The sequence below is a fragment of the Melopsittacus undulatus genome, chromosome 11 (genome assembly GCF_012275295.1).
Source record: "Melopsittacus undulatus isolate bMelUnd1 chromosome 11, bMelUnd1.mat.Z, whole genome shotgun sequence".
Lineage (NCBI taxonomy): Eukaryota > Metazoa > Chordata > Aves > Psittaciformes > Psittaculidae > Melopsittacus > Melopsittacus undulatus.
In genome coordinates this window covers 23,725,111-23,737,660 of record NC_047537.1, presented here as the reverse complement: position 1 = coordinate 23,737,660, position 12,550 = coordinate 23,725,111, and the positions used below count along the sequence as shown (strand labels likewise).

Here is a 12,550-nt window from a genome sequence, read left to right as displayed (position 1 = left end):
CCTGCCGGCAGCCCGGATGCCATGGTGATGGGCTGCTGCCGGCATGAATACCCATGAGCTGGGGGAGCGGGGAGGCCACAAAGAGCTGTGCCCTGAATGCAAAGACCCCACTGATGCGTCCCAGCTGCACAAAGGGCTGCAGCCGTGCGTGGGGCTCCGGCATGGCACAGGGCTGGGGTGAACGGATCTGCCCCCATGGTGTGCCGGGGCTCCCCATCACAGCACCCCGGGGTGCGGGGCCGGGGTCCGGGCTCAGGGTGGGATGGATGGGGGCTGGATGCGGTTCCCTTGGCAACGGCCGGTCCCAGTTTCCACCAATCGATGTGGCAGGCTCGTGGCCTACATAAGCGCCCGGCGTGTGCTGGTGCCGAGCCCCGGCAGATGCGCCTGCGAAGCCATGGCCAGGCTGACGGGCACCGGGCCCGGCCGCTGCTGGGGCTGTGCTGCTGCCTTCCTCCTCCTCATCCTCACCGTGCAAGCAGGTAAGGGCACTGTGCCGGGGGGAGGTGTGGAGGGACCCCTCTGCCAATGCCGGTACCGCGGTGGGGCTGGGCTGTGATGTGGTGTCCGGTGGTGCCCATGGGAAGCTGAACTGGGAGGGATGGATGTGGCTCATGGGTGTGCTGAGCCCCACGGCTGTGCCCAGGGGGTGTCAGTGGTTATAGAGTTGTGCCCATGGAAAACTCGGTGCTGTGGGCAGCAATGTCCAGCACCATGGGGCGAAGAGCTCCTCGTCCTCATCTTCATCCTCATCCTCATCCCCATCTCCATCCCTGCTCAGCTGGGTTTAAGCTGGTGCTGGGAAGGGTAATCGGACGCTCACTGGGATCGAGATGGGATTTGAGAGAGATGGAGCCAAATTCACCCTGGAAGAAGGATGCTCTGGGGAGCGGGTGGGAGCTGTGGCAGGAATGAGGGAGAGGAGGAGAGGGGTGAAGGCTCCACAGGAGCACAGAGACCCGTTTGACGTTCCCACCTCCCTCTCCAGTCCCTGCTGGGAGCCCAGCACGGGAGGGACAGGGACACCTCTGGTGCATGCACGAGCTGGGGCCGGGAGGACAGGGGTGAAGTTTGGCTGGGAAGGAGATGCTGGTTCAGAGCATCAGTGAGGAGACAGGAATGGCGCCGGGCACGGGTCTGCACTGACACCAGGGCAGCCAGGACCATGGGAACCCATCCCTGGGTGCAGGGCACACGTGCCAGGCTCCCCCCATGCAGCCCCACAGGTCAGTCTGGGATGCAGGTTTGGGGGTGATGCCCGGGGCTCACTCTGCTGCAGGAGGGCTGGGAGCCAGTGCCACCCGGCACAGGGCCATTTCCCAGCACATCCCAGCCTGGGACATGATGGTCTCACCCCGTTCGCTGCAGAAAAGCAGGTTTTTGGCTCCTCAGGACACAGATGTCCCCACGTGCCCTTTGTCCTCCCCACATCCCCTTGGCACCACACAGCTCTTTGGCACCGGGGAGGAGGATGTGCACAGAGCCAGGCTGCCCATTACCCCCCAACCCCACACCCAGACCCCCTCCGCTGTGCCTGGCTCATGGGGTGCAGCTCTGGGACGGTCCCATCTCCCCGCAGCCCAAAGAGCCGACCTGAGCGGTGAGGCCACAGCTGCCACCATCAACCACTCCCTGACGCTGCTGCAGCGGCTGCAGGAGCTGCTGCACAACAGCAACAGCAGTGACTCTGTGCTGCGGGTGCACACGGCGGCCTCGGACGAGGCCAAGGTCTTCCACACACACCAGCTGCTGCTCAGCCTCCAGAGCGAGGTCTTCGAGAGCCTCCTGCGCAACCAGAGTGTCCTCACCCTGCACGAGCCTCCCGAGACCGCCGCGCTCTTCGAGAAGTTCATCAGGTACCTGCGGGATGGGGACAGCGGCAACCCCATGGGATGGGGACAGCAGCAGGGATGCAGCTCCATGGGGACTGCAGGAGCCCCATGGGATGGGGACAGCAGCAGGGATGCAGCTCCATGGGGACTGCAGGAGCCCCATGGGATGGGGACAGCAGCAGGGATGCAGCTCCATGGGGACTGCAGGAGCCCCATGGGATGGGGACAGCAGCAGGGATGCAGCTCCATGGGGACTGCAGGAGCCCCATGGGATGGGGACAGCAGCAGGGATGCAGCTCCATGGGGACTGCAGGAGCCCCATGGGATGGGGACAGCAGCAGGGATGCAGCTCCATGGGGACTGCAGGAAACCCATGGGATGGGGATAATGAGAGGGATGTAGGCAAGGAAAGGAGATGTTCCTCTGGGGACCACAGTGGGATGGGCTTGGTGGGGGGGAAGCAGCCGTGGAGAGAAGATGCTCCTCTGGGGACTATGGGGGCTCAACAGGAAGGATGACTGGAGGAATGCAGCTAAGGATGGTCTCCTGGGGGAGCTCCATGGGATGGGGATAATGAGAGGGATGTAGGCAAAGAAGAAGGATGCTCTCTGGGGACCACAGGAACTCAAAAGGATGGGGTACCCAGGAGAATACAGCCAAAGAAGGATGCTCCCCTGGGACCCTAGAGGATGGGATGCCTGGAGGGATGTGGCTGAGGAAAAGGGATGTTTCTGTGGGATGGGGACACCTGGAGGGATGCAGCCCAGGAGGGAGGATGATACCCTGGGCTGATGGAGCCTGCGTCAGGGCTGGGAATGGGGCTGGGGGACACCAGCATCACATCCCCATGCTCTGCCGCAGGTACCTGTACTGCGGGGGGGTCTCCATCCTGCTGCACCAAGCCATCCCCATGCACCAGCTGGCCAGCAAGTACCGGGTCTGGGGGCTGCAGCGCGGCGTGGCCGACTACATGAAGAGCCACTTGGCCAGCGAGTCGAGCCAGGGGCACGTGGTGAGCTGGTACCACTATGCCGTGCGCGCCGGGGACATGGCGCTGCAGGAGAGCTGCCTCCAGTTCCTGGCCTGGAACCTGTCTGCGGTGCTGGGCAGTGCCGAGTGGGGCTCGGTGAGCGTGGAGCTGCTGCTGCTGCTGCTGGAGCGCTCTGACCTGGTGCTGCAGAGTGAGCTGGAGCTCTTCACCGCCGTGGAGGGCTGGCTGGGCCGGCGGCAGCCGGAGCCTGCCGTGGCCGAGCGGGTGCTGCGCGCCATCCGGTACCCCATGATCCCCCCCAACCAGCTGTTCCGGCTGCAGGCGCAGTCGGCGGTGCTGGCGCGGCACCGCACCGCGGTGCAGGACCTGCTCTTCCAGGCCTTCCAGTTCCACGCAGCCTCCCCCCTCCACTTCGCCAAGTACTTCGAGGTCAACTGCAGCATGTTCGTGCCGCGCAACTACCTGGCTCCCGGCTGGGGCTCCCCGTGGGTCATCACCAACCCCGCGCGCGACGACCGCAGCACCAGCTTCCAGACGCAGCTGGGGCCCAGCAGCCACGACGCCGGCAGGAGGGTGACGTGGAACGCGCTGTTCTCGCCGCGCTGGCTGCCCCTCAGCCTGCGTCCCGTGTACTCGGACACGGTGCCGGGCGCGGTGCCGGCCGCGCGCATCGAGGACGGGCGGCCCCGGCTCGTGGTCACCCCGGCCATGAGCAGCCCTGACTTCGCCGGGGTCAGCTTCCAGAAGACGGTGCTGGTGGGGGTGCGGCAGCAGGGCCGGGTGCTGGTGAGACACGTGTACAGCTTCCACCAGAGCTCCGACGAGGCGCCCGACTTCCTGGCGCAGGCCGAGCTGCAGAAGCGCGGCTCCGAGTACCTCATTGACAACGCTCTGCACCTCCACATCATCGTCAAACCCGTCTACCACTCCCTCATCCGGGTGAGGAAGTAACGAGGGGGACGGTCCCGGTGCCGCACTGCTCCCAGCCCCGCGGGGCTCCTGTTCGGTTCTGCCCATGGAGGTCCCTGTGCTGGGGATCCCAGGGCTGAGCTCTCCCCATCCCCATCCCTCCCCTGCTGTCCCCCTGCCATGTCCCGTCTCCATTGCTCCACCACTGTCCTGGGTGCCCGTGGGGAGCCGGATGAAGAGGGACCTTTGCCCAGGACCTGTAGTGACAGGAAAGGGGAACGGATTTAAGCTGAGAGAGGGTAGATTTAGATTAGATTTTAGGCAGAAGCTGTTCCCTGTGAGGGTGCTGAGGCGCTGGCACAGGGTGCCCAGAGCAGCTGTGGCTGCCCCATCCCTGGCAGTGCTCAAGGCCAGGTTGGACACAGGGGCTTGGAGCAGCTGCTCCAGTGGAAGGGGTTGGAGCTGGAGGAGCTTTAAGGTCCCTTCAACCCAACCCAGGCTGGGGTTCAGTGCTGACTCTGGGAGCCCCCAGCCCCGTGCAGGTGATGCAGGTGACACATGCAGCCCACGGCACATCCCGGCTCACAGACCCCAACAGGCAAGAGGATGGGGACGGGAACAGCCTGGCCTTGCTGTGATGTGGCACTGGGTACCCCTGTGCTGGGTGCTGGCTCTGGCTGTTGTCCTGGGGCCCCAGCACCTCAGTGGTGAGCCGGGTATGTGCCCGGGGGGGGGGTCCGGATGCCCACCCTGACCAAGCACCCCCATCCCTGCCTAATAAAGCCAGAAAACAAACACGGGGCATGTGGGGACATCTTTGGGGTGGGTTTGGCATGGGCAGAGCTTGCTCCCATCCCTCCCCCTGCCCATTGCCCCTGGCTTAGCTGGCTCGGGGGGGTGCTGCCTGGTGCTGGGCTGGCAGGATGGGTGCTCATCCCGCTGTCCTGGCACAGAGCCTCTGGCAGGGCGATGGGCTCAGCACCAGTGGCTCCATCCATCCTTGCCGGTGGTGCTGAGTGATGGGAGCTGCTCCTGCCAGGGGGTGGTGGGAGCTGGAGGGGCAGAGGGACCCCAGCACCTGGGGAAGGGGCTTTGCACGGCTGGGGAAGCACTTCCCACCTCTCCTGATGGAACCATGAGGGGTGGCCCATGGGGAGGTGCTTGGTAAGCTGCAGACCTGGTGCTCTGCTGCTTCCCTGCCCCCTGAGCGCCCAGCCTGGAGCTGCAGGTGCCTGGTTAATGATTCACAGGGTGAGCAGCAGGTGTTTGCCCAGCATGGACAGCCCCAGCCCAGGCCCCACAGCCTCTCCTGCAGGGCCAGCAGCAGGCTGGGGCCGTGGGGCTTTGCTCAGCATCACTCTGCAGCTTGGAAGGGGCTCAGTGCTGCACGGTGCTGCTGGCACCGCCAGGGCCCTGCAATGCCCCTCGGGATGGGGATGGGGATGCTTTGGGGATGCTCTGCCATGGTCAGGAGCTGCGTCTGTGGCCTGAGGAGGGGACAGGAGCAAGAGGCTGTGATCCCCCCCCCCGCTCAACCCTGCAGTGCGAAGCAGGAAACGTGATATGGAAAACACCTTTATTCCGGCTGGATTAAAACCCCACGAGCCAGGAGGGGCAGGGAGCGGCTGTGCCCAACACGAGGGCTCCTACTGCTCCTGCAGAGGGAGATGGGGGTCAGGAGCTGTGCGGGGCCCTCTGCTCACCACCCCACTGAGGCAGACCCCGAGCTCTGCCCAGCTCAGGGGCAGCAGCCTCAGCCCCACACGAGCCATGGAGCAGCAACACGAGCAAGGGGGGAAACAACAACTGACCTCGGCAGCATCCTCCTTCTTCCCCTCCTCTTCCTTGGGCTCCTGGCTCTCTCCTTTGGGCTCTTGGCTCTCTCCTTTGGGCTCCTGGCTCTCTCCTTTGGGCTCCTGACTCTCTTCCTTGGGCTCTTGACTCTCTCCTTTGGGCTCCTGGCTCTCTCCTTTGGGCTCTTGGCTCTCTCCTTTGGGCTCCTGGCTCTCTTCCTCAGGTACCTGGATGCTCTCCTCAGGTACCTGGATGTTTTCCTCAGGTACTTGGCTCTCTTCCTCTTGCAAAGCTGCCTCCTCAGAGTGATCCTTAACCTGAAAGGCAGAGGCTGATCCCTGTCCCCCTCCCCACAGCAGCAGGTCCCGGCTCCCGTTGCCGGTTCACCCCATGCCCGGTACCTTGCCATGCAGCTGCTGCACCTCTGCCCGTGCCTTCTTCTGCAGCTCCGCTTGGATCACCTCTAGGAACTGCTTCTGGGCCTGGTCAAACACCTCCTGGGGGCTCTGTGCCAGTTCCTCCTCCATCTCCATCCCGTGGCTCTCGGACCTGGTGCGCTCCTTGAGCCGCATCTCCCGGTGCCGCGACTCCAGGATCTTCTCCCTCCTCGTCTCCCTCTCGAACATCTGGGGCAGGAGGTGTGGGGTGAGGGGCAGCGCAGGGCTCAGGGTGCTCGGGGGGGGGACACACGTACAGCATTGACCAGGTTCTTCTCGTTCCTCTGGAGGGTGCAGAGCACTGAGGACATCTCCATCACAGTGACAGTGCCCAGCTGGGAGCCGCAGGCAGCGATGCAGCCGCTGTCCTGCACACGGAGGCTGCACAGGGGCTCGTCACACACCTGGGGGGGAGCAGGGGAGGTGGCAGCACTGACCCCCATGTGATGCCCCATGGGGGATGCAGGCAGGATGAACCCAATGAGGCAAATCCATGCGGTTGCCAACAACAGGAGCCTGCGGGTGAAGCTTTGGGCAGGATGGGCTCCAGGCACAGCCTGGGGCTGAGGGGGCTACTTGATGGAGCTCATCCCCAGCTCCATGGACATGGGGTGGGATTCCACCCCTGGCAATGTCCGCTCCATGCAGGGCAGGTGGGAGCCCTGCCAAGGAGCTGTGGGTGCAGGGAACTGGAGCTGCTGGGGACCGACCTTCAGGCTGAGGAAGGGGTCCTTCTGCTTGAAGAGGAAGTCCCAGACGTCCATCGTCCCATCGGAGCAGGTGGTGAAGAACACAGCCGGTCTCACAGGGCTCCAGCACCCGTCCGTCAGGTAGGGCAGGTGGTACCTGCCGGCAGACCCGATGCCGCGGGGATGGGCTCTGAGCAGCACCTTCAGCCACCCTCTCGCAGTGCCCTCAGCCATGACAGCACCGCACTGCTTGGTGACCACCCCAGCACCTCCTGCCTGACCCAACCAGAGCAGAGCCTGCTGCTCACCAGCCCTCACCATGCTTCTCCACAGCAGAGGGATGGCTCTCTGCAGGGCAAGCACCCCAGCACCTACTTGGTCCACATAATGGCAGACTCCTTGGCATCCTCCGACCAGATGCGGGCGGTCCAGTCACCGACTGTCAGGAAGATTTTGGGGTACATGGGGTTCCTGCTCAGGGCATAGACGGGTCCATGGTGGCCGCTGTAGGTGCAGGTGATCTTCTCAGTGGGGGTCTTGGCCTTGCGGTTGCAGAGGAGGACGATGCCCTGCTCCGTGCCCACCATGAACTTGGTGGGCTGAGGGTGGGGGGAGGAGACAGAAGCTGTCAGCAGCTCATGGGATCCCATGATACGTGGGGCAGCAAAGGGCAGTGCTGTGGGAGCACAGGGATCTGAGGAATTTAGGTATTGGAAGACTGGGATAGCAGCTCCAGTGCCTGAAGGGGCTGCAGGAAATCGGGAGAGGGGCTTGGGACAAGGGATGTAGGGACAGGCCGAGGGGAATGGCTTGAACCTGCCAGAACAGGGGAGACTGAGCTGAGCTCTGAGGCAGAAGCTGTTCCCTGGGAGGGTGCTGAGGCGCTGGCACAGGGTGCCCAGAGAAGCTGTGGCTGCCCCATCCCTGGCAGTGCTCAAGGCCAGGTTGGACACAGGGGCTTGGAGCAGCTGCTCCAGTGGAAGGGGTCCCTGCCCGTGGCAGGGGTTGGAGCTGGAGGAGCTTTAAGGTCCCTTCAACCCAACCCAGGCTGGGATTCAGTGATTTAGAGACTGAAGTGGCAGTGAGAGCCTGTGCTTTGGGAGAACATCAACTCCCGATGCTTAGAGGCAGGCAGGAACCCGCCCGGGCTGCAGCACAGTGCTCTGGATCACTCTGAGCATCACCCACTGGTGCTGCAGCCATGGATCCCTGCCCCCGGGGCTGCACTCACTGACCAGGGTGCACTCAAACTCCAGCGAGACAGCACCCAGAGCATCCTTCAGGATCCCCTTCCGAGAGACATCCAGGACCAGCTGCTCGGTGGGTGCGGAGAGCTTGCGGATGTCCCACCACAGCACCTGCGGCACAGATGGGGCTGCAGGGATGCTCTTTAGGGCTGTGAGCTCCTGCCAGGGTCCCTGTGAGTGCAGGGCCCTGCTCCCTGCCCCTGCCCTTTACCTGCCCATCGGTGGAGGCTGAGAAGCAATCGGTGCCTGTTTTGGACTGCAACCAGATGGCTCCGTACACGGGGTCCCTGTGGCTGCTCTCCACGGCAGACACCTCCACGGGCAGCTGCCCCTTCCTGGTGTCCCAGTAGGCTGGAAGAGGACACATTCAGGTCTGCACCAGCTCTTCCCGGCCTCCTTTGTTTGCCACACGCTTCCCAAGGAGGTGCTGCCCCATGGCCCAAGCCTGGATGGGAGCAAACCTCACTGGGGGCTCCCTGACACCTCCCAGCCCCACAGGCACCAGGGACGCCCACCCTGAGCCACAACACAATTGGCACCTTCTGCAAGCAGGGCCTGGAGGATGGTAACATCCTCAAGAGCATTTCCTCAGCTCCCATCATTCTGGGCCAGATGCACAGCAATCCCCAGAGGCAATAAATCCCCCCTGCCCCCCCGCTCTGCACAAGGGGCTGTGCAGGGCCAGATGTGCTCTGAGCAGCCCCTTGGCAGCACTAAACCCTGCCCCTTGCACTCAGGATGCTGAAAACCAGCCTGTGTGACCTGATCCTGCCTCCCGCATGCCCAAAGGATGCTGCCTAAGGCAGGTCCCCCGCACGCATTTCCTTCTCCTGTTTCCCCATCTGTGCCCCTGACACGAGGCTGTGGTGGCACCGAACCCCACGCACTCCTCTTGCTCACTGCTCCTTAGGTAACTGCAGGTGCTGGAGGGACGGGGTGATGTCCATCCCCTCCATCCCCCTGAGCGTGCAGCTCAGCCCTGCCACACGTGCCCTGCCTGCTCCCAGCGCTGCTGCTGCAATGGGAAGGGAAACAGTGCAATGAGGGCAATTAAACCCAGAGCTCGCCCGGCTGAGTAAATAACAGAGCCATAAAGGAAGCTGGCAAAGAGCAGCCCTTGCCAAGCACTGAACAGCAGCACAGGACAATTCAGGGCATGAAATGATGGCAACTCCCCATGGCTCTTGCCATGCCGTGATCCAGGTGAGGGTGGGCACGGCATATGTGCTGCTCCGTGTCTGCTGCAGTGATGCCCACAGCAGGGTCACTGCCTCGAGGGCCTGCAAAGGGATCCAGGCAGGGTCCTCTCCTCTCTGGATGCCTGCAGAGCTCCAGGCTTCAGGCCCTGCCTGGGATGTTCCAGCTGCAGCACTAAGGACACGATGTGTTTGTGAGGGAGGCAGAGCTGGAGGCAGCTCTTGCTGAACTAACATGAAGACCCTGGTTCATATGGCTTCATACTTGGATTAAAGGTCTGTAGGGACAGGCCAAGGGGAATGGCTTGAACCTGCCCGAGGGGAGACTGAGCTGAGCTCTGAGGCAGAAGCTGTTCCCTGTGAGGGTGCTGAGGCGCTGGCACAGGGTGCCCAGAGCAGCTGTGGCTGCCCCATCCCTGGCAGTGCTCAAGGCCAGGTTGGACACAGGGGCTTGGAGCAGCTGCTCCAGTGGAAGGGGTTGGAGCTGGAGGGGATTTAAGCTTCCTTCAACCCAAACCAGGCTGTGATTCAGTGATGGATCCATCCTCCTTACCCATCTGCCCATTGTAGCATCCTCCCAGCAGCACGAAGGAGTCTTTGGGGTTGTATTCCAGTGTCACAAGAGGGGATGGCGGCTTGAGAGCCATCTCGGGCCTGCTGGAGCTCTCTGCCAAGGAGGGATGAGAGAAGAGCCAAGTACAGGGGTAGGCTGGAGGGTGAGCACCCACCTCGAGACCGGATCCTCCGCACCGGGTGGGTGAGGCGGCCGTGGCACCAGGACACCCGGCAGGACCCCGGTACCCTGAGCCCTCCTCCGTGTGTTCCTCACCCCAGAACACACCGATCTGAGGGAGCCCTGGCAGAGCAGGGCAGTTCTGCACCTGACTTGTGCAGCCTCGGCTGGAATCCATCACAAGTGAACCAGAGCAAGACAAGAACCACATGAGCGCAGGGCTCAGCTGCCTGCTGTGGCCACAGGCTCTGCAGCTCCGGGTGCAGGGGGATGTTAGTGGTTATTTCCCACCCGTTAGGCAGCTTTCCGGCCCCATTCCTCCCCTTCTCCGCATTGATCCGTGGTCAAAGCAGACCCCGACCCCCTGTTCACCCCCTCCAGAGTGCTGGGAGGCCTCATTACATGCTCTGAAGACACAAAGTGCTTCCGCAGTGCTGATCGGTGAGCTCTGCCCTTACCTAGATCCCAGATGTACGAGTCAAGGCTCACATCCTTCTTGCTTTGCTGGAACTCCAGGATGGAATAAGCCACTGCCAGTTTCTTGCTGGCGTTGGGGCACCAGGAGAGGTGCGTGGCCGTCCTCTTGGCTGTCCTGGGATCCCTGTTTGATAACAGAACATGGAATAAAGACTTGGTTTGCTGACAGCTCTGCCAGCCCTGGGGTGACTGTCTCCCAAAGGAGACTGGGGGAATAGCAATTCCAACAACATGAGCAGTGAGTGCAGGAAACGGCTCTCCTGGGGGTGGGGTGGGAGGAGAGTTGATTGAATGAAGTCTCTCCAGTTATATGATTCTAAGAATCCATCTGTGTTACTGGATCTGACTTCTAGAAATGACCTGAGCAGCCCCTGACCTGGGAAAATTACCTGTGAGGCATAAAAAGAATTCACCACATCCTGCTTACAGCACTGAGGAGATGCCCAGAGCAGTCCCTGGATGGTGGTGCCTATCCCCAAAGTGTTTGGGCAGGGTGGAGAGGAACGGGTGGAGCTATGGGGCAGGGCTCTCCATCCACGACCCCATCCAGCAGGACCCTAAGGCTGCTGTGTTTTCCACCTCCTCTGTCCCCAAAGGCAGGTGACACAGGTGCTGTGTGGGAGCCGGTGCTACCTGAGGGCACTGATGGTTTTTGCAGAGGGAGGCTCGATCTCCACCTCTATCACCTCCTCCTCTTCGAAGTACTCCTCGTAGATGTCGATGGCGTTGTTCTGCTTGACGCAGTGCTCCATCAGCTGCGGGGAGCGCAGGCAGAGCTGTGGGCAGCTGCCCGGGCAGGGGCAGGGCTGTGGGCAGCTGCCTGGGCAGGGGCAGGGGCTGTGGGCAGCGGCCCGGGCAGGGGCAGGGGCTGTGGGGGCCGGTGCTTACGGTGCTGAGCTGTGTGATGGTGTTGATGTAGTGCTCATCCTTCTCCATCTTCTTCCTGAATCGCGCGGTCTGCTCTGCCTCGCGTGGGTTCACATCCTTGGGCCAACCGCCCTCCATGTGGTTCACACCGCGGGACTGCACCTTCACCCGGTCCGTGTTGACCTGGGGGGGCCGGGAGGAAGCAAAGGTGGGAGCCAAAGAGGTGCAAAACCTGACCTAAACCATGCTGTGGAAGCACTGTTCCCCCTCGTTTCCCATAGGAAGCCAGGCTGGGAACACCGGGGCCCTTCAGAAGAGAAGAGATGCTGCGTGGAGACGCTAAAGCAGTTTCCAGTGTCTGGAGGGGGATACAAGGATGCAGGAGAGGGGCTGCAGTGGTAGGATGAGGGGTGCTGGGTTCAAACTGAAACAGGAGAGATTTAGGTTGGAAATAGGGAAGAAGCTCTTAACATGAGGGTGCTGAGGCACAGGGTGCCCAGAGCAGCTGTGGCTGCCCCATCCCTGGCAGTGCTCAAGGCCAGGTTGGACACAGGGGCTTGGAGCAGCTGCTCCAGTGAAGGGGTCCCTGGCTCTGTGACTCACACCCCTGCTGGTACCCAGCCCTCACCTCGTGCTCCGACATCTCGGGGCTGTGCTGCACGGACGCGTGCACCGGGTCCCTGGGCACGAAGCCGTGGGCCAGGCCGGGCTCGGGGGGGATGTCCGCGGTCACCATGGCCGCCTGGTCACAGAAGCAGCAGGGGCGGCCGAACTCACTGCGCTTCCGCTTGTACACGTACGAGATCTCCATTACCGGGGATCCTGCTGCGGGACTGGGGATGCTGCTGTGGGACCGGGGATGCTGCTGCGGGCGGACAGGGGGACCCGGCAGCCCCGGCCCCGCAGCACCGCGTCTGCCGTTGCCAGGCAACGCGGGGCGGCGATCACGTGATCGGTGAGGGTAGCACCGGTGCCGCATGGCGGCCGCCATGGTGGCGGGTGATGAGCTGGGGTAATCAGCGCAGTGCCCACGGTTAATGGGGCTCTGCTATGGGGGGACCAGGCTGGGCCCCAGTGAGGGGCCATGGCCGTTGTTGGGGATCCCTCTGTGCTCCCCTGACCCCTCCTGCTCAGCCCTGGCACCAGGAGCTAGCGACCCCCCCAAACACCCCATGGGATCCCAGCCTGGTCTGGGGGCAGGAGGGGGCCCTGGTGCAGCTCAGCCCAGAGAAACCGGCCTGAGCAGTGTGTTTAGTACAAGTGTTTATTGTCCTGCCCCACAGGGAACATCCGCATGGGGCTGCAGCCCTGGGCAGGTTCAGTTCACATGCGTTAACACCAGCTCTTCTATCAGTACCGTTACAGTCAAACACCAACC

General features: G+C 62.8%; 2 protein-coding genes across 2 annotated transcripts; one reads left to right on the top strand and one right to left on the bottom strand.

Moving 5' to 3' along the window:
* The first annotated feature begins 321 nt into the window (after positions 1-321).
* Positions 322-4,064, top strand: BTBD17 (BTB domain containing 17). Its single transcript, XM_034067295.1, has 3 exons — positions 322-482; positions 1,580-1,856; positions 2,694-4,064. The coding sequence occupies exons 1-3, from the start codon at positions 398-400 to the stop codon at positions 3,772-3,774; spliced, it is 1,443 nt and encodes a 480-aa protein (XP_033923186.1). The 5' UTR covers positions 322-397; the 3' UTR covers positions 3,775-4,064.
* Positions 4,065-5,378: 1,314 nt separating this feature from the next.
* Positions 5,379-11,983, bottom strand: DNAI2 (dynein axonemal intermediate chain 2). The gene is made up of 13 exons (XM_034067791.1): positions 11,801-11,983; positions 11,194-11,355; positions 10,939-11,060; positions 10,287-10,429; positions 9,649-9,762; positions 8,111-8,250; positions 7,888-8,010; positions 7,028-7,251; positions 6,674-6,809; positions 6,221-6,367; positions 5,928-6,152; positions 5,544-5,843; positions 5,379-5,387 (listed from the first exon to the last, which is right to left on the bottom strand). Exons 1-13 carry the CDS (start codon positions 11,981-11,983, stop codon positions 5,379-5,381), a joined length of 2,028 nt encoding a protein of 675 aa, XP_033923682.1.
* Between the last annotated feature and the right edge of the window lie 567 nt (positions 11,984-12,550).

What these genes read in the sequence shown, in the direction of transcription:
- BTBD17 (XM_034067295.1), top strand. Translation starts at nt 398, where the DNA reads ATGGCCAGGCTGACGGGCACCGGGCCCGGCCGCTGCTGGGGCTGTGCT. An exon ending in CATCCTCACCGTGCAAGCAG is followed by an intron (nt 483 to 1,579) that starts GTAAGGGCACTG and finishes ATCTCCCCGCAG; the next exon opens with CCCAAAGAGCCGACCTGAGC. An exon ending in CTCTTCGAGAAGTTCATCAG is followed by an intron (nt 1,857 to 2,693) that starts GTACCTGCGGGA and finishes GCTCTGCCGCAG; the next exon opens with GTACCTGTACTGCGGGGGGG.
- DNAI2 (XM_034067791.1), bottom strand. Translation starts at nt 11,983, where the DNA reads ATGGAGATCTCGTACGTGTACAAGCGGAAGCGCAGTGAGTTCGGCCGC. An exon ending in CAGCCTCCACCGATGGGCAG is followed by an intron (nt 8,011 to 8,110) that starts GTAAAGGGCAGG and finishes TCTGTGCCGCAG; the next exon opens with GTGCTGTGGTGGGACATCCG. An exon ending in TCTGCCATTATGTGGACCAA is followed by an intron (nt 6,810 to 7,027) that starts GTAGGTGCTGGG and finishes GTCTGCCGGCAG; the next exon opens with GTACCACCTGCCCTACCTGA.